The 18,848-nt window shown below is 50.2% G+C and overlaps 1 protein-coding gene across 1 annotated transcript in view; it reads right to left on the reverse strand.

The window, feature by feature from the left end:
* Positions 1-1,098: 1,098 nt before the first annotated feature.
* The window catches only part of Sdk1 (sidekick cell adhesion molecule 1), a 960,116-nt gene continuing 942,366 nt past the window's right edge, over positions 1,099-18,848 (reverse strand). The window contains exons 43-45 of the mRNA XM_036172523.1: positions 16,398-16,518; positions 13,995-14,124; positions 1,099-2,838 (exon numbers count right to left, since the gene is read on the reverse strand). Coding sequence (XP_036028416.1) covers positions 2,584-2,838; positions 13,995-14,124; positions 16,398-16,518 — 506 coding nt within the window. The 3' untranslated portion in view covers positions 1,099-2,583. The remainder of the gene's footprint in view (positions 2,839-13,994; positions 14,125-16,397; positions 16,519-18,848) is intronic.

Here is an 18,848-nt window from a genome sequence, read left to right on the forward strand (position 1 = left end):
CATTTGGTGCAGGGCACTTGGACGGGACAGAGTCCCCCTAAGTCAGTGGTTCTCAACCTTCCTAATGCTGTGACCCTTGAATACAGTTCCTCATGTTGTGGTGGCCCGCAACCATAAAATCATTTTCAGTGTTGTTTCATAACTGCAATGAATGAATTGTAATATAAATATCTGATATGCAGGATATCTGGTGAAAGGGCCATTTGACCTCCCCCCAAAGAGGGGTCAGGACCCTCGGGTGGAGAACCCCTGCTCTAAGTGATGGGCTTGATGACAGCTGCTGATCAGCAGTCACAGGGTCAGGACATCCTGACAAGACCTTTCCAGAGAAAACAAGTTACCGATCATAGAGTGCTGTGAAGTGCCGCTCACTGTGAGGAAAGCCTGCCGAGTCTCACCTCAGACCAGACCACCCCACGCATTCCCCACTGGTTAAAGCAATCAAGTCCTTATTATGGCTTGAGGGAGCAAAGCACGGTGCGGAGCCAGCCTGGTCCCTGTCCTCTGTTGGGCGCCGCCTTCCAAGGTGTTCAGTTGGTGACATGTGGTCTTCTGTTTCACTCCTGTGGGGCCAGGGAGGAGGTGGTGCCATCCATCCACTGATGTGGTCCCTCCTGTGGATCACGAGGGTGGCAGTCCCCACACAAAAGTGGCTTTGGGCAGAGCGTTTAGGATTTTTGGTTTAGAATATCTTCCCTCAGAACTCAGAAAAGGAGATGGGGAGGATGAAGAAGGAAGGAGGGAGAGAGAAAGACGGGAAATGAACAGCAGGAGAGGAGGGGAGGAGGGGAGAGGGGGACAGAAGGGGGAGAGGAGGCAAAGGAGGGAGGGGTGAAGAGCCGGAGTGTGAGAAAGAGGGAGGAAAGAAAGACTGGGGAGGCAGAGGCAGGTGGATCTCTGTGAGTTCCAGGCCAGCCTGGGCTACAGGGTGAGTTCCAGGCCAGGCTCCAAAGCTACAGAGAAGCCCTGTCTCAGAAAAAAGGGGTGTCGGGGGACGAGGAAGGGTAAGGGAGAGAGAGGGAAAGAAGGAACAAAGAGAAGGGAAGAGGAGGGCTGGAATTTTTTTTATTATGGGTTTCGGAAAAACTGAAAGGCCTTTAATTTTTTTTCCCCCAAGCAGAACTTCCGGTGTCCTGGGGCCATATCAGTAACTTCCAAGGCATCCAAGTCAAGACAAGATTCATGTCCCCTGCCTCGCATGGGAGGCAAAGGGCTACAGAGTCCCAGAATGTGGTTTCATGGAGCCACCCCAGCTCTGGGGCACACCATGGCCGGAGCCAGCTGGTCACATCCAGATCCCCAGCCTGGGCTAGGGGCGGGCGGCAGGACGCTCGTGGGGTCTGAGTCCCACTTAGCTGGTACTCTTTGCATTTAGCCAAAAACTCTGAAATAGTGAGACTTAAAGGAAAATGTTTTCAGAAAACCTGTTAAGGCTAAAAGCTGGCCTTGGACGGCAGGGTGGAGGGAGCAGCAGCGGGGGGCCAGGACCTCAGGAGGGGGAAGGGGAGGGCTGTCCCCCACTGTGCGCCGGTGTGGGGCGTGCTAGGTGACTCGTGGCCCGCTTGGTTTCTCAGAGCCGATTGTTTTATTTGGAGACACGGTCGCTTCTCGTCTTTCCCACGTACAAAGCTGAACAATGAATTAAAAGGCACCTGGAGACAGCAAAGACGCATTCATTTCATGTGACATAGTTTAAAAAAAGATAAAAAGATTTAAAAAATACTCTGGTTCAACAATGCACACCTGCTACTGCCACAAGCAACTGCAAAAACACGCGTCTGGCTCCTCTCTTTGCTCAGCGGGGGGTGGGCTGTGGGCTGTGTGCTGTGGTCACCAGAAGGACCTGGCTGGCCAGGGATGGGCCTGGGTGGCCTCCAGAGCCACTTGGGGGAGGGACTTCCTGTTCTTGTTAACTGTCAGCTTGAGAGAACAGAGGAAGAGCGAGGGAAAAGGCCCAGGGGCGCGCCGCCCCAGAGAGGGACTGCAGAGCTGAGCCCTCCACGGCTAGATGCCCCTTGCGCAGTGGCACCGCGTGGACCCTGGTGAGAACCGGACAGAACCCAGCGCGGGAGATCAACTGTCTGAAGCAGGGGCGAGAGCAAGGAGCCTCAAGTCGCCCTAAGATGGAGAAAGTGAGCCAGGCTGGCTGCTTCTCCAAAAGGAGGTAGAGAGAGAAGTGGGCCGCGGATGCGATTTATCTGTCCCCCTCCACCCTCCTGCCAGCCCTCGCCTCCCCGGATGGTTTGGAGGCCTGAGAAGCCCAGGGTTGGGGTGTGTCGAGAGCGCCCCCGCCGGCGGTGCCGAGCTAGTGCACCAGGGAGATACCTTCTCTTAAAAAGAAAAGAAAACAAAGAAACCTGCTTCCTGCAGCGATGTTACAAAAAGCCATTAAAAAAAACCCTTCCTAAGTGAAACCTAGTTTTCACCAGTAGGTAAGATCGCTTATCAGAATTATTATTATTATTATTATTATTTTTTTTTTTGTGGAACAAAAAATTTCAGCTCAGTTAATCGGAGTTGATTGTCTTAACAAAAATAGACTCCAGAAGTTCTGCACCCGTCTACCCTGATGGAGGCGTGACGTCACACGAAGGAGGAGAAGCCGGTGAGGGGGGCCCGGGCTCCGGGGCCAGCTGGTGTGTAGACTCCGCCCGCGCTCTGTGTGGTGATGACCGTGTGCAGGTGCGGGCCCGACTCGGCCCCTGCCACCGCCTCGTATCTGTGCGGTGCTGCGGCAGGGGGACGCCGCTTCCAGGAGTTGTAGTAGGTGGGGTCGCTCATGTAGTGGTTGACGAAGGAGTGCTTGGGCAGGGCTTCCTCGTAGTCTGAGTCGGAGGCCTGAGGATGGGACAGAGGGACAGTGTGAGCCACAGAGGGAAAGGGAGCAAGGGAGCGGGTGAGGGAGGGTGATCTGGAAACAGGGAGACTCCCATTAGTCAGCCAAGGTGCGGGTGGCCTGCGGGTCTCCTGTTGTCGCCTTTCCCCCTCCTGGAAGCCCAGGATAGGCCTGTGCTGTGTGCCGCCCTGGGAGAGGTCTACAGAGTCCCCACAGGGTCTGTAAGCACAGACGTTAATGGTGCTGTGTCACCTGTAGCAGCCTATGGTAGTCTGAGAATGTCCCCACAGGTTCATGTTGGGCCCCAGCTGGTGGCGCTGTTTGGGGAGGAGGTTGAGGAGGGGTGGCCTTCTTGGAGGAAGCATGTCACTCAAGGTGGGCTTTGAGTTTAAAGACTGGCCCCATTTCTGCTCTCTCTGTCCCCTTCTCTCCTCCCCCCCTCACCTCTCCTCCTCCCTCCTCCTTGCTTCAGGCCTGTGGTTCCAGATGTGGGCCTCAGCTTCCTGCACCAGCTGCCATGCCTGCCTGCTGTCATCTTTTCCCACCATGAGGGTGATGGACTCATCCCTCTGGAACCTTAGGCCCTAATAAACTCTTCCTTGTATAAGCTGCCTTGGTCACGATCTTTTATCACATCAATAGAAAAGTAACTAACACACTGAGTGACTCATAAACTAACAGTAACTAACATACTGAGTGACTCATAAACTAAAAGTAACTAACACACTGAGTGACTCATACACTAACAGTAACTAACACACTAACAGTAACTAGTACACTAAAAGTAACTAACACACTGACAGTAACTAATACACTAAAAGTACCTAACACACTAACAGTAACTAACACACTAACAGTAACTAGTACACTAAAAGTAACTAACACACTAACAGTAACTAGTACACTAAAAGTAACTAACACACTGACAGTAACTAACACACTAAGTGACTAATACACTAACAGTAACTAACACACTAACAATAACTAATATAGTAAAAGTAACTAACACACTAAAAGTAACTAACACACTGACTCAACTTCCTTCATCAATGTCCACTCAGGTAAAACTGATCCTTGGCTCCAATGCAGGAAAGAATTCCAGGACCAAGCCAGTGAGAAGCATGGAGTTTGTTTTTATTTATTTATTTTTGGGTGGTGTGTTTGTGCATATGTGTGTGTGGGTTTACATATCCATCTGCTCACATGTGGAAGGCAGAGAGAGATGTTGTCTCCTGTTTTCTTATCCACCTTATTATTTTGAGGCAGGGTCTCTCAGTGGATCTTGAAACTGGTCATTTTACATTGGCTGGCTGACTGGCCAGCAAGTCACCAGGATCCATCTGTTTCTGCCTCCTAATGCTTGGCATGCTGTCGTGCCCAGCTTTTATGTGGGTACTCAAATTTTGAACTTGGGTCTTCTCGCTTTCACAGCAAAGTGAGCCCTCTCCCCAGCCCAAGTTGGAGTTTATAATATATATAATTTTGGGGCTGGAGAGGTGGCTCGGTGGTTATGAGCACTGGCCACTCTTCCGAAGACTGGATTTCCATTCCCAGCACCGACACAGCAGCTCACTGCCATCTGTAACTCCACTCCCAGGTGATCTGGCACCCACTCTGGCCTCCCTGAGAACTACATATCCATGGAAACAGATATATATGCAAGCAAAACATCCACATACATAAAATTAAAAGATTCATTTTTAATTTTGCATATATGTGTGTCTTTCTCAGTGTGTTTGTGCGTGTGTGTATATGCAATTTGTGTGGAGTCCAGAAGAAGGCAGCAGACTCCTGGAAATGGAGTTAGAAGTGGTTGTGAGCTGCTTGACATGGGTGCTGGGAACCAAATAAGTGAGGTCACAGGTGGGTCCCAAGTGGCTCCTGACAAGACTACAGTTGATAGGGTAAAACTAGCTCAGGGGATGCAGGGCTTTCTTTCTTTCTTCCTTTCCCTTCCTTCCTTCCTTCCTTCCTTCCTTCCTTCCTTCCTTCCTTCCTTCCTTTCTTTCTTTCTTTCATGTCTGGGAGAGGAATGAGGCCCCACCTGAGGTCATATGCATTCAGACTTTAAGCCTGGTTCATTGCTGTTTGATATAGAATACCTTTATATGGAAGTAGTATTGTCTCTATGTCCACAAGCTTCATAGCAAATGTCAATCATGCTGCAATTATTAACTATCAGCTGGTGGGAAGCTTTGGGGAGACTCCAAAGTGTGTGGGGTGCCTTCTCTTTCCTTCCTTTGCCCATCAGCATCCTCTTTCTCTCCTGCCTCAGAACACACAGTTATGGCTGCCTAGGAGTGCTCCTGGCCTTTGATCTGCAGGCGAACAAGACGTGAGCTGCTGGGGGACCAAAGAGAAAAGTTCAGCATGCTGGGGTGGGGGTGGGGGGCACCCTCAGTGGCTTCTTGCCACAGATCCACACTGCTCACTGAGGCTTAGAGACTGCAGCAGGGGAAGCTGGCTGGACTATGCCAGTGCCTGCATTTTTATTTGCTCTAGTGCTGGGAATCCAAGCACACTCCACAATAGCCCAGAGAGCTCTGGTCTCCTGTGGGTGCTGAGGATTGTCCCTTGGAGGGTCTCGGTTCATTTTATACAACAAGCCAGCAACACCTGTAAGAATTATTCAATCAGTTTTCCCTCCTCCCCTCTTCCCCTCCCTCCTCCTTCCTTCCTTCCTTCCTTCCTTCCTTCCTTCCTTCCTTCCTCCCTTCTGCTTTTGAGGAAGGTTCCACTCTGCAGTGCATACTGGCTTTCCACTTGTGATTTCCATCTTCTTACCCCAGCCTTCAGGTTCTAGGATAAAAGGTGTGAGCCAAAGCAATGTCTGGCTTAGTCTCTGTGTTTTCTCTTTTCTTAAATTAAATAAAAATTATTTCCTGCTCTTTGTGTTGTCATGGAAAAGATCACTCAAGGAGACGGAGGCTGAAGTGGATTTTACTGAGTCTGTGGAGGACCCTGGCTCTCCGTTGGACACTCAGTCCTTCCAGACACAGATTTGGCCTCCACAGTTGGGGGTGGGGGCTGGGATCAGGATTTGTGGCTGTGTTTAAAATACACCTTCCAGATGTTTTCTAGGGGCTGGAGGCTTAGGAGGCAATGCTGTGTGCAAACTAGGACTTGACAAGGGAGGGAGACAGGCAAGAGCAGTACTCTGCATAGTTGTCTGCTCTGTGAAGTCCTCAGACACTGTCTTGGATTCTAAAGGTCCTGGAGGAGGACACTGAGATCCACAGAAACCATCTCTTTTTTCATGGGGACTTCACTGGGTCCCCAGGAATGGATGAAGGCCGTTTTGTTCCCCAGTTCCACAAACCAGGGCTAACTTTATTCTCCTCTGAGGTGGCACGCAAGATTTGAGCTTGAGTCAGTCTCCTTATTTTCTGGCTGAAGAACCAGGATCCATAGATTCAAATGAGCTCCTCAGGCCACGCCCACAGGGGACTCTCAGCCAATGGCAGAGGGAATCAAGCACTTGTTGGGAGCTCCCAGACAATTTCAGTCAGTTCCATTGGAGACTGGGAGACTGAGATTGTGTGGGTGGGTCTTGGCGCACATGGACCAAAGCAATGAAGGGGTCACCCACCCAGTGGAACCAGGGTCTGTAAATCCTGCCTCTGTGCGCCCAGCTAGCATCCACCTGGAAACCCTACCAGCCTCCTTCTGTTCTCCTGAACTTCCCGCCAGCTCTTTTCTCGAAGCCATGGGGCTGTGGAGCAAGGTCAAGAGCAGGTTGAACCTCTGATGAGCTAGAATGGACAGCTACTGTTTTGTGGAAGTCTGTATTTGTGTGTGTGTGTGTGTGTGTGTGTGTGTGTGTGTGTGTGTGTACATGGATATGCATATATGTGGGTATATGCACACAGAAGGCAGAAGACAACTGGGGTGTCATTTTTCAGCAGCCATTCATCTTGGTTTTTGAGACTGGGTCTCTCACTGGGACCTGTTGTGAGTCTCTGTTTCCGCTGGGCTGTCTGGCTAGCGAGTCTCAGAGATCCTCCTGCCTCTGCTTCCTCGGCACTGGGAGTGTAAGCATGTGAGGCCACACTCAGCTTTTTACATATGTGTTCAGATCCTCATTTGTTTACTGTAAGCACTGAGCTCTCTCCCCAGCCTGAGTGCATCCAGAATACTGTAGGAACAAACATATGCTGTGACTTCATGATTTTAGTTAGGGATCAAATATGAAATGTCCCTGACAGGCTTGTGTGCTGAACACTTGGTCCTGGCTGGTGGTGCTGTTTTGGGGGAGGTTTGGAACCTTCTGGACATGCAGCCCAGCTGGGAGATGGGGGTGTGTGTGCACAGAGGGAAAACTTGAGGGTTCGAGGCTGACTCCACTTCTCATCAGAGTTCTCTGTTTCCTGATCCATGGAGATGTGAAGAGTCCCAGCTGAATGCTTCTGTCTGTGGATGCTGCCATGTCTGCACAGCCATGATGGACAACAAACCTCTCCTTCAGTGAGCTCTTTATGCCAGGATGAGGGGCAGAGTGACTTAACATGACTTCTTATGTCTGCCCTTGAGTATTTCATGAGCCAAAGATGGGAACAATACAGAGAGAGGGGTCTGTGGCTAAGGTGGGGGACCAAGCAGGAGACTGCGCTGGGTGATTTTGATGGTCAGTTTTGTGGGAATTAGAATCACCATAGCAACAAGTCTCTGGGCACATCTATGAGGGTTTATGTAGATTGGATTAATTGAGACAGAAGACCCAACCTAAACATAGTCAGGCAGTTTTCCATAGGATCTTGGACTGAATGAAAAGGAGAAAGAGAGCTGAGCACCAGCATCCATCTCTCTCTGCTTCCTGACGGCAGCTGCCATGTGACCAGCCGCCTCACATTCCTGTTGGACTGTGAGTCAGAACAGGCCATTCCTACCCTCCTTTCTCCCCTTCCTTTCTTCCTCCTTCCCTCCCTCCCTCCCTCCCTCCCTCCCTCCCTCCCTCCCTCCCTCCCTCCTTCCTTCCACCCATCCATCCATTGCTTTTGTTGGGCATTTGGTACATAGCCATGTCTCAGTTCTTGTGTCTACCCTGGACCACTTGGAAGGAAGCCATCCTGGACAGTAATTGGTTCATAGGACCAGAGAATGGTGTGTGTGCCTTGCACTGACCAATCAGAGCCTTGCCCTTGGAGTCTGTGTGATGTTTGTGGTTGAAGAGACCGACTGCCAATGTAGGGTACAGTTTGATGGGCAAGTGGTCCCCAAAGCTAATCTGAGGGAACTCTGCCTTTGTGCAGAAAGCCCCTTCAAAGACCAAGACTGTCCACGTTTGTTTCTTGTGCATCATTTGGGAGAAGACACAGGATGCCAGACAGGTATTGGTGGTGTGGACTCCCACTCAGGCCTTGATGTGGCTTCCCTGATGGGGCAGCATCCAGATACCATCCTTCCTCTGCTGCTAGCTCTGTTTGTTCTTTACATGACATTATGTTTGAATGCAGATGTATTTTAGTGAGTGAGAAGTATTGGCAAAAAGCAGTTGCCGCTGGATCTTCCCTCCTCCTCCCTCTTCCTCCCTCCCTCCTCCCTCCCTCCCTCCTTTCTTTCCTTTCTTTCTTCCTTGTTGCCTGTGATGTGGAGTTTTGATGTACTGGTTTCCCAGGAAACCACAGAAAGGACAGAAGGTGACGGAGTGCTGCGTCAGGCTATGAATGCTTGGTGAGCTGCAGCGAGGGTCAGCTCAGGACTCGGCAAGGTACCAGCAAGATGAAAAATCCTGCTCTATCAGGGAACCAATTAGGTATGAGGGATCATTCTAATTAGTTAGAGCTAGAAGAATTTTGAAGACTGGTTTAATTTTTAAAAACTTCTGGGTGGCAGTGCGTGTGCGCGCGCGCGTGTGTGTGTGTGTGTGTGTGTGTGTGTGTGTGTGTGTGTGTGTAGGCCTGATGTTAATAATGGATGTCTTCTCCCTGTCCCTGTCTCTCTCCACTTCAGTTTTTGAGACAAAGTCTCTCTCTGAACCTAGAGTTTGCTGATTCGGCTTCAGCGACAGCCAGTGTGCAACCAGGATCCTCTTATTTCTGGCCACACATGAACACGGGGATTATGCACCACCATACATGGGTTTTCTGAGTTCTGGGGATCTTAACTCTGGTCCCCATGCTTCCTTAGCAAACTCGCAACCACTAGCCCATCTCTCCAGTCTTCCACTTTTTTTTTTTTCCCCCCGAGACAGGGTTTCTCTGTGTAGCTTTGCACCTTTCCTGGAACTCGCTCTGTAGACCAGGCTGACCTCGAACTCACAGAGATCCGCCTGCCTTTGCCTCTTGAGTGCTGGGATTAAAGGCGTGCGCCACCAATGCCTGGCTCCACTTTATTTTTTGTGACAGTCTCTCACTGGCCTGGAGCTCGCTGATTTGGTTAGACTGTCTAGCCAGCGAGCTCCAGGAATCCATTTGTCTCCACCTCCCCAGTGCGGGTTTCCAAGCTCTTGATGCTGTACCAGCTTTTACATGGGTTCTTGGGATCCAACTCAGATGCCTGTATTTGCTCAGCAGGCTACTGTTTTTCTGACTGAGCTGGCTCCTCAGCCCAGTGGATCTTTCACAGATCTCAACTCATGGTCTTCCTCAGTACCATTTCCAAAGACTCGAGAGTGGATTTTTACAAAACCATTTCCCCTGGTTAATTCATCATCCCACTGCTGTGGATATCGCTCTGTGTACATAAAGTTCTGATTGGCCAGTGGCCAGGCAGGAAGTATAGGCGGGACAAGAGGGAAGAGAATTCTGGGAAGTAGAAGGCTGGGAGGAGACACCGCCAGCCGCCGCCATGAAAAGCAACATGTAAAGACACTGGTAAGCCACAAGCCATGTGGCAAAGTATAGACTAACAGAAATGGGTTAATTTAAGATAGAAGAAGCAGATAACAAGAAGCCTGCCATGGCCATACAGTTTCTAAACAATGTAAGTTTCTGTGTGCTTTCTTGGTTGGGTCTGAGTGACTATGGGACTGGCGGGTAAGAGAGATTTGTCCTGGCTGGGCCAGGCAAGAAAACTCTAACTACATCCCACTGGGAATATGAAGGCTCTATTTCACTATTCCAGAAGTAGCTTTGTCTCCAGCCTGGATGATTGTGACCTTCAGAGGGGATGGTGGTCAACATGGCTCTGCCCTGATGCTTGTTTTCCCAACAGAGCACTAACTTCTGCTCTGGACCTTTAACTAGAGGTTGCCAGAAACAGAAGTGCAGATGAGGCTCTTAGAGAGACTGGCGAGCACCACGCAGGAACACTCAGGGTTGCTAGGCAATAGCATCCATCCAAATGTTGCAGCGCTCATTTGCAAATATGTTTGAGATTTCTTTTTTTCCATCCAGGGTCTCATGTAGCCCAGGCTGGCCTCAAATTCCCTATGTAGCTGAGGATGCCCTTGAACTTCTCTTCCTTGTCTCTACCTCCTGAGTGATTGCAAGTGTGTACTACCACATGGTGTGTGTGTGTGTGTGTGTGTGTGTGTGTGTGTGTGTGTGTGTGTGCTGGGAATGGAACCTGTGGCTTCCTGTGTGTTAGGGAAGCCCTGTACCAACTGAGAATATCCCTAGCCCCCAAGCCTGGAATATAGACCTAAAATGTTTTTCCTCCCTAGAAGGCAGTTTGGAGATTCAAATGTAAAGCCCCAAGTTTTAGAGTACAGTGTAAACTAGTGCTTTGCCTTGGGTGCATGGCTGTAGTGATACCAGATGGACACAGGAATTGGCCAGTGCCCTTCTCTTTTTCAGAGCCCCAAGAGAGGAAGAGGAAGGAATCCTACTGCATCCCTGATGGAAGTGACATCTTTCCCAGAAGCTGATGTCACTGGGAAAGGGCCTTTGCCAGCCAGGGCACTGGAAACCCATTTCCAGAAATATTGGCATGGTGAAAAGTCTGCTCATGGGGACATGGAGCCTGCCTGGTGTCAGCATCACATGACACCATGGCTCTTTTTGTCACTTCAGACAGAAATAAGAGGTTGATCCAAGTGAACTTTGCCATCTGAACTGGCCCTTCTAGAATGATCCAATGGATCGTTTGGTTGAGGTCCTAGGATGTTTAGTGTTTACAGTTTGCCTTAATCCAAACACTTCAGACACAGCAAGACCAAGAACTCTGGAAAACAGACAGCTGGCCAGGACTCACACACTCATGAGCCAGGGAGCCCCAGTGTCCCGGCCCAGGGACTGTTAGCTGGCAGTCATGAGGCCTCAGGGGAAAGGGTGCTGAGAGGCTCCAGGGCCTGGGACCCCGAGACTCTGCATGTTTACATAGTTCATTGGCTCCTGGAAAGAACTGTTACCCCAAAGGCCTTGTGAACCATGGGGTACCCCTGGGGAGCAACAACAGCGTGTTCTCCACACAGCATAGGGCTTGTGATAGTGTCAGGCAGCCAAGCTCATAGGCCCCTGGCCTCTTCAGCCCTGCAGATGTGCCTCAGTGGTTTCCAGGGGCAGGTGTGGTAGGAGAGCTGGAATTCAGCCAGGTGCTCTGGTCAGCTCATTAGTGATAACCTTGAGAAAGCTTCCAGAACCTCTTAGCCCTGAGCATCATTACATGTGGATGCTGTGTAGCTTTTACCTCCAGACTGAAACCTGTGCTCCTGGAGGGAGGCTCATGAAGACTCAAGATGTACAGAAAACTCACAAGTTTCAGGAAACTCCTGAAACTTACAGGATCTCCAAGCCCCCACCCCTCACCCCACATGTCATATAAACACTCAATTGCTGGGAAGAAGAGAGGAGGCTCTCTCACCTGCAAGGTTGCCTGCAAGGCATGCAGGGAGCTCTGAGGATACAGCTTTCCTGAGCAGTCATCCATATCGGGCTGGATTTGGGTGATACACCTGCCTTTGAGTCACCCATGTCCTGTAAGAAGCCTACTAAGCTCACTGGTTCACTAAGCTGTACTTGGGTGGGGTCATTTCTCTTATCTGTCATCAGTGCATGGGGTCAATAGACATTTGTTCCTCTCTCCCAGGAAAAGCCACAGGGCCAAGGAAGGTCAACTCCTTTAAGAATTCCCCTTCGCAGGATGGCATTCCTCTGCAGCATCCCTCCTCCCCTGTGCCTGCCCTCTCTCCTGCCCTCCCTGGCTTCTCCATGCTCACTCCTCCTTCTCTGCCTCTATGTGTGTGTGTCTGATGAAATGGACATATGTATATATGTATTTATGCATGTGTGAGAGAATGGACATATGCATATATGTATGCATGTACATGTATATGTATGTATTTATGCATGTCTGTACATGTAAATATGTGTGTATATATATGTATTTATTATATTTCCTAGCTCAGTGCGTAGGTAAATCTTGTTATCTTAAAAAAACAAAAACAAAAACAGTTGAATTTGAATCTCAAGCCATCTCATGAATTTGAGAGAAGAAATAGACCAAGGCATGTCCTATTAACCTATTTTAAAACTTTTAATTAATGAACCAATTCATTAATTTTGAGATGGGGGGTCTCAGGAACCCAGGCTGGCCACAAGTTTGCTATGCAGCCAAGGATGACCTTGAACTTGTGGTCTTCCTGTATCCACCTCCCAAGTGCTGGGATGATTGAGAATGTCAGCAGAATGACCCAGCCACAGGGGTGGGTGAACACCAAGTGTGTGGAGAGTGGGTGACATGAGGTGCGGCCCACAGTAGGCGCTCAGCACCACAGAGTGATGGGTGTCAATGCACAGGGAACTCTCCACACAGTCACCATCAATGACATGCCAAGTACTGCAGGGAACAGTGGATCTAAGGATAGACTCCAGCCGGACCACAAGGCCTGGCTCTATCAACGACCAGGAAGCCTGCTGCCTCCTCACCTGCTGCTCTTCAAAGAGCAGCCACCATGAGGTGACACCGCTAACCTCAGCGGCGAAGAGGCAGGCTGGTTCCCACAGGCTTTCAATGACAGCCCTCCAGCGGAGACGCATGCATCTGTCTGGATGTTAGCACTGCTACTCCTGGTACCTGCAAGCCCGAGGCTATGGTACAGACCCAGCAACCTTTGTAAACAGAACATGTAAAGCTCAGCTCAGCTGGACCTCGCCATGCACACCCCCTGCCCACTCTCTGGAGTTCGTATATAAGCCACAGTTGAAAGGGGCTGTTTTATCGCGCCTTGGGGCTCAATAAGGCCCCAAATCAGGTCAGGAATGAAGGTAAAAGTGTATTTTAGATTAAATATTGATTTAGAGGTGTGTGCTGAGATGTGAGCCAGGAATACATGTGCAGCAAATGGCCTGTGGTTCTTGCTCTTCATGAAGCCTGCAAAGAGGACCATTGGGGACACCCAGTGGAACCATTGATTGGATCCTTCGTGCTGGTCAACATGAGACACAGAGACAGGGGTTGCTAACCCCTGGAGCCCCTCCCTCCCAGCTGCTGGCTTCCTTGGTTGAAGCCTCCTGCTGTATGCATGAGTGAGTCCTTTAGCATCCTCTCACAACAGTCATGAGGCCCCCTATGTTCTGAGATTATTTAGAAGATAGGTCGTTGACTGGGGGTGGGGGCTTCCTGGCGGTGAAGCTGTCCTCTGAGCTCATATAAGGAGCCTCAGTAAACTTAGGTTCATGTGGTGGTTTAGATCGAATGCCAGCTTGACATGGCCTAGAATCCCCCAAGAGACAAACCTATCTGTGAGGGAGTTTCCAGATTAGGTTAATTGAGGTAGGAAGGCCCACCCTAAGTGTGGGTGACACCATTTTCTAGGTTGCGATTCTGGACTGAATACAAAGGAGAAAGCGAGCTGAGCCCCAGCATCTGTATCTCTCTGCTTCCTGACTGTGGATGTCATGTGACCAGCCGCCTCATGTTGCTGCCGCCATGCCTTCCCGCCATGATGGCCTGTTCCTCAGATGTGAGCCAGATAAACCCCCGCTCCACTTAAGTTGCTGTCTGAGGTATTTTGTCACAGCCACGAGGGAAGGAACACAGTCCATTGTCTGACTCGGACAGAACCTTCCTTGGGTCTCTTGGTGCCTCCCCATCTGTGTGAACAGACATTGCTTTCCTTCTCCCGGGAAAAGCCATACAACCACTCCGATTTTTGTACTTCCTCCATCCACAGGGCACCCTCTGCCACCGGCTCTGCCCATCCCATGGGGTGGCTGTGAGACCATACTGAGGAATTAGAGGGCAGTCACTGCTGGGTGGAAGCAAGCTCAGCACTGACCTCGGATTCTGACCCGTCCACCGACTTCTCCTTGAGGTTCACACTCTCGGTCAGCACAGCGCCATTGTACTTATTGCAGAGATCCTCATCGGAGTAGTGCAGACCTCCAGGGCTTGGCCGGGGTGGGGATCTGAAACAGGATGATGCCACAAGTCACTTAGGACACAGGACAGTCCCCCGGGGGTGGGGCTCCTAAGCTGCTGTCTGGTGTTGCTCATGTGGGAACACAGAGGAGAGCACCTCCAGTGACTCTTAGAGAGGCCAATTGTCGCAGATGAACAAACCAAACACAGTGAGCCCTTTCCTCTCCAGAACTGTGTGGGCTGTGGAGCAGCTAAGCCGACACCGCCCAGGGTCACACCTGTGCTCTCTCAGATGGCCAAGAGACAAGGTGGCACTCGTTCTGGATACATGGATGTGGACTGAAGACTTGACCTTCCCTCTGCAGAAACTGCCTCAGTGCCTGAGAGTCTGATGCCTGAGGACCCACTGTCCACACCCATCACCCTTCCAAATGTGTGTTCCCCTAAGCTCTCACACAAAGCTATTGTTCTGAGCTGGGCCAGGGAACCTCACAAATCTAAGAGACAATGTGTGTCTGTCCCTACCTGCAGCCCTCTGAGGCTGCTTAGACATAGGATGCTGGAGGTATCCTCCTTTGTTTAGGTATCTAAACTGGAAAGATGGGAAAAGGCTTTCTTGTTCTGTACTGGGAATTGAATCCAGGACCTTGCACATGATAGGCATACCCTATCATGCTATACTGAGTTATATACCCAGTCACACACTGGCAGATTCTAGATAAATGTTCTACTGATGACTTCTCCCCTCACTGGGGGATTCTAGGCAGGCGCTCTACCAGTGAGCCACACCCCAGCCCCTCACTGGGGAATTCTAGGCAGGTGCTCTACCACTGAGTCACACTCCAGCCCCTCACTGGGGGATTCTAGGCAGGTGCTCTACCACTGAGCCACACCCAAGCCCCTCACTGGGGGATTCTAGGCAGGTGCTCTACCACTGAGCCACACCCCAGCCCCTCACTGGGGGATTCTAGGCAGGTGCTCTACCACTGAGCCACAACCCAGCCCCTCACTGGGGATTCTAGGCAGGTGCTCAACTGCTGAGCTATATCCTCAATTCTTTCTTTATTTTGAGACAGGGTCTCGCTCTATTCCCCAGGCTGGATTTGAACTAGCTCCATAGCCCAGGCAGGCCTTAAACTTGCCTGAGCCTCCTGAGTACCTGGGACATAGGTCTCCTTCCGTGGGTCCTGCTGGAAAGACTTATCTAACACCTGCAAATCCTACCCTGCTTTTATAACAGCCCTCCCTCCCCGCCAGCCTCAGGTCCCTGTTTTGCTGATATCAGATGTCCATGTTTCTCTCAGTGGAGGACTCCTTGGGGACATTCCTTTGTGAGCCAGGACCTTTTTAAACTTTATCACAAAATCACTTTCTGTTTATACAGGAGTCTGTTTACATAGTTGTCCTGTTAACACCCCGGAGGACTGTTTATCCTAGGTCGGGCCTTCAAGGCCATGAGCTCTGCAGAAGTGGAAAGGGACCTGCAGCAGAGGGTGGGACACAGCAGTGACATTTAAAAGTTCGCAGTGACAAGCCCCTCTTCCTCCTGACATCCCATGACTACCTTCTCATGGTTCTCTGACTCAGCAGGAAAACCTTGACTCTCAGGAGACAAATGAAATGGAAAGAGGGAGTGGGTGCCACTAGCTTCCACTTCCTGCCCTAAAGAAGGTAGTTGGGGTGGTAGTGCTTGTGTGCTCTGGATTGGGGCCAAGTGCAAGAGCAGCCGGGACCCTCTTCCTCTGAAGATGGAGGTCAGCTCAGTCAGCTTCAGGCCTCAGTGCCTTTCAGACAATTCAAGCTCCCTGAGTGGCAGAGGACAAAAGCATCCTGAGGCACGATGGGTTTTCACTGTAAGTTTGGCAGACCATAGAGCAACTGAGACCTTGGGCCTGCCATGTCCCTGACAGTGTGCGAGGCCCCCACTCTTCACTGAAAAGCAGATGCATATGGAAACTGGCTCTGTGAGGAGGAGAAGAGCCCTCAACACTGGAAATCCCCATGCTTGTGTGTGTGACCGTATACATGCATGTGTGTACGTGTGTGAGGGCAGTTGTGCCCACGTGAGGGCACCAATGTGGAGGTCAGAGGACTACTTCCGGTGTTGGTCCTTGCCTTCTACCTTGTTTGAGATGGGGACTCTGTTTGCTGCTGTGGACAGCAGGCTAGCTGGTCCCTGAGCATCCAGGGATTCTCCTGTCTCCCATCCACAGGAGTGCAGGAGTCACAGACGCACATTGCTTTATATGGAATTCGCTTGGTGGGAGTCTGTGGATGGGGGACACATCCCAGATGTTCAGCCTTTGGCACAGCCTCCTACCTGGTTCCATTCTTTTTTGAGAAGGTGCTTTTGACGTTGAGGTGACGGCTGTTGAGCTCCAAGGCGGCAAACCCTCCGTTATCCAGGGTCACTGACTCTTCCATGTTGGAGATGCCCTTACCTAGAGTCGACGGGGAAAGCGGCATAGTCTTAGTAATGTGTCCCCTGCAGTGACACAGGGGTGCGTCAGTCAGCACCACCAGCTCCTATGCTCTGTCCGATGTGACCCCTAGAACCACTCGGCATCAGCTAGAGAGGCAGTTGGAGCAAAGCTACGCATGTACTGTAACACTGGAGCAGAACAGCAATATTAACATTTCAGTGTTTATCTTGCCTGATGCCAAAATGCCAGTATCCTTGCCAATATTTTATGAAAATACGCTCACAATGCATACCCTTATTAAAAGTCAGGGAAGTCAGATGTTTCACAACTCACATAATTAAAAAACTCACAACCCATGTAACAAAATTGAAAGTAAAAAGCATGCTTGTATGGGTAAGATATGTAAAGAAAGGGTTTCCTTTAAGTGACAAAGATGTCCCAGATGGATGGTGGCGGTGGCTGCATGTGTCTTTGCATTAACCACTGGCTTTTAAATTAATCTACAAATGTGTAACTGTGAGGGTTTAAACTTTAAAAATTCTATCTATCTATCTATCTATCTATCTATCTATCTATCTATCTATCTACCTACCTACCTACCTACCTACCTACCTTACCTTTCTGGTGTGTTTCTGTGGGTGTGCATGCTACAACACCTGTGTGGAGGTCAGAGGACAACTTTCAGGAGTTGAGTCAGGTCCTGGGAATTGAACTCAGGTCTTCAGGCTTGGCAGCAGGTACCATTACCTGCTGAGTCATCTCTCTAGCCCTATGTGATGATCAATCTTGCTTGACAATATATTGGAATTCAGAATCACCCAAGAGATAAACGTCTGGTCATGTCTGTGGAAAGTTTTCTAGATTAGGTTAACTCCCACATAGCACTGGGGTTCTAGACACGGGTACTGCCATGCCCTAGATTTTACATAGATGTTGGGGATTTGAACTCAGATCTTTATGTTTGTACAGTAAGCACTCTTCCACACTGAGCCATCTCCCCAGTCCCCGCCCTGGAAGTTCGCACTAGAACATTTACTTGGTGCTCAGACTCTTGTCTTCTACCTTCCAATGTTGGCTGAGAGATTCTTTGAAGATGAGGATTTTATCTGGTATGTTCCCCACTCCCCTACTAACCCTAGGAGGGTGTCACCCTGTCCCCGAAGTCATGGTAAAGTATGTGTTCACCCTGAGAGGATTCCCTGCAATGGGCACCCTGCACCTTCCATGTGGCTGGATGCTGAGACTTAAAAGCCCATAGAACCAGTGTGGTAGGTGGATGTTAGGTTTGCCTCTGCTCAGGGATGTGACTTGATGGGTGTTGGGCTGGTGAGGACAAAATGAGAGGGGCCATCAGGCTCCTGCTAGGCAACAACTAAGGACATGAAAAGGTTCAAGCCCCCCCACCTCTCCCCACAAGTCACCTTGGGGAGACAAGCCCCACCTTCAGGCTTCAATTATGATGTTAAATTAATACCCTAGGGGGAGCCTGGGTATTGGAAGCTGCAGGTCTGCTGCGTCTTTTCTGGTCTGTTTTCCAGATGGAAGAGGAGAGAGAGACTTTATGCTCTTCTGTAACTGCATTAACTCACTAAAATGACATGCCATTCATACACTGCAAATCCCAGGGGAATAAAATCTGATTTACGAACACTTGTTAGAAGTGAATTTATACAGAAAAGAAAAAGAATAAACTCTTTCCTTGCAGGGATGGATTGCTAATGTCTAGGCGATTTAGGTGCTCCATCTCATTAGCCCCTCGGGGGCTGCTGAGGCCTGGAGGGACCCCTGGAGTGCTACTTTTACCCCGGGGGACCAGCGTGGCCGTGATCTTCATTGTCAGATCAACAGATTCCAGTCAGGGACAGACCTTTCTAGAAAGTAAAGACAGACTGACAGTGGAAGGTAGGTCTAAGTAGCCTGGTAGTTGTAGTGTGTGCGTGGTGTGTGTGTGTGTGTGTGTGTGTGTGTGTGTGTGTACATACATGTGCTCGTATGTATGGAGGCCAGAGGTCAGCCTGACTGGGGTACCATTCCCCAGGAATCAACTATCTTTTTTGAGGCAGGGTCTCTCACTGGGCCACGGGGCTTACCGATCAAGCTAGGTCAGAGAGCCCCAGTGACCCACCCATCCCCCACCCCTCCAGCTCTGGGAGTACTAGCATATAGCACCAGGCCCAGCTCTTTCAATGTGAGGCTGGGGATCTAACTCTGGTCATCATTACAGACAGTCCTTTACCAACTGAGTTATCTCGCAGCCCCTGTTGTACTCTTTGGCTCAGCCATAGCTTTGAGAACCGCTGCAAGGTGGGGGGATTCGGGGGTGGGGGTGGAAGACCACAGGTGTAAAG

The sequence above is a fragment of the Onychomys torridus genome, chromosome 22 (genome assembly GCF_903995425.1).
Source record: "Onychomys torridus chromosome 22, mOncTor1.1, whole genome shotgun sequence".
Lineage (NCBI taxonomy): Eukaryota > Metazoa > Chordata > Mammalia > Rodentia > Cricetidae > Onychomys > Onychomys torridus.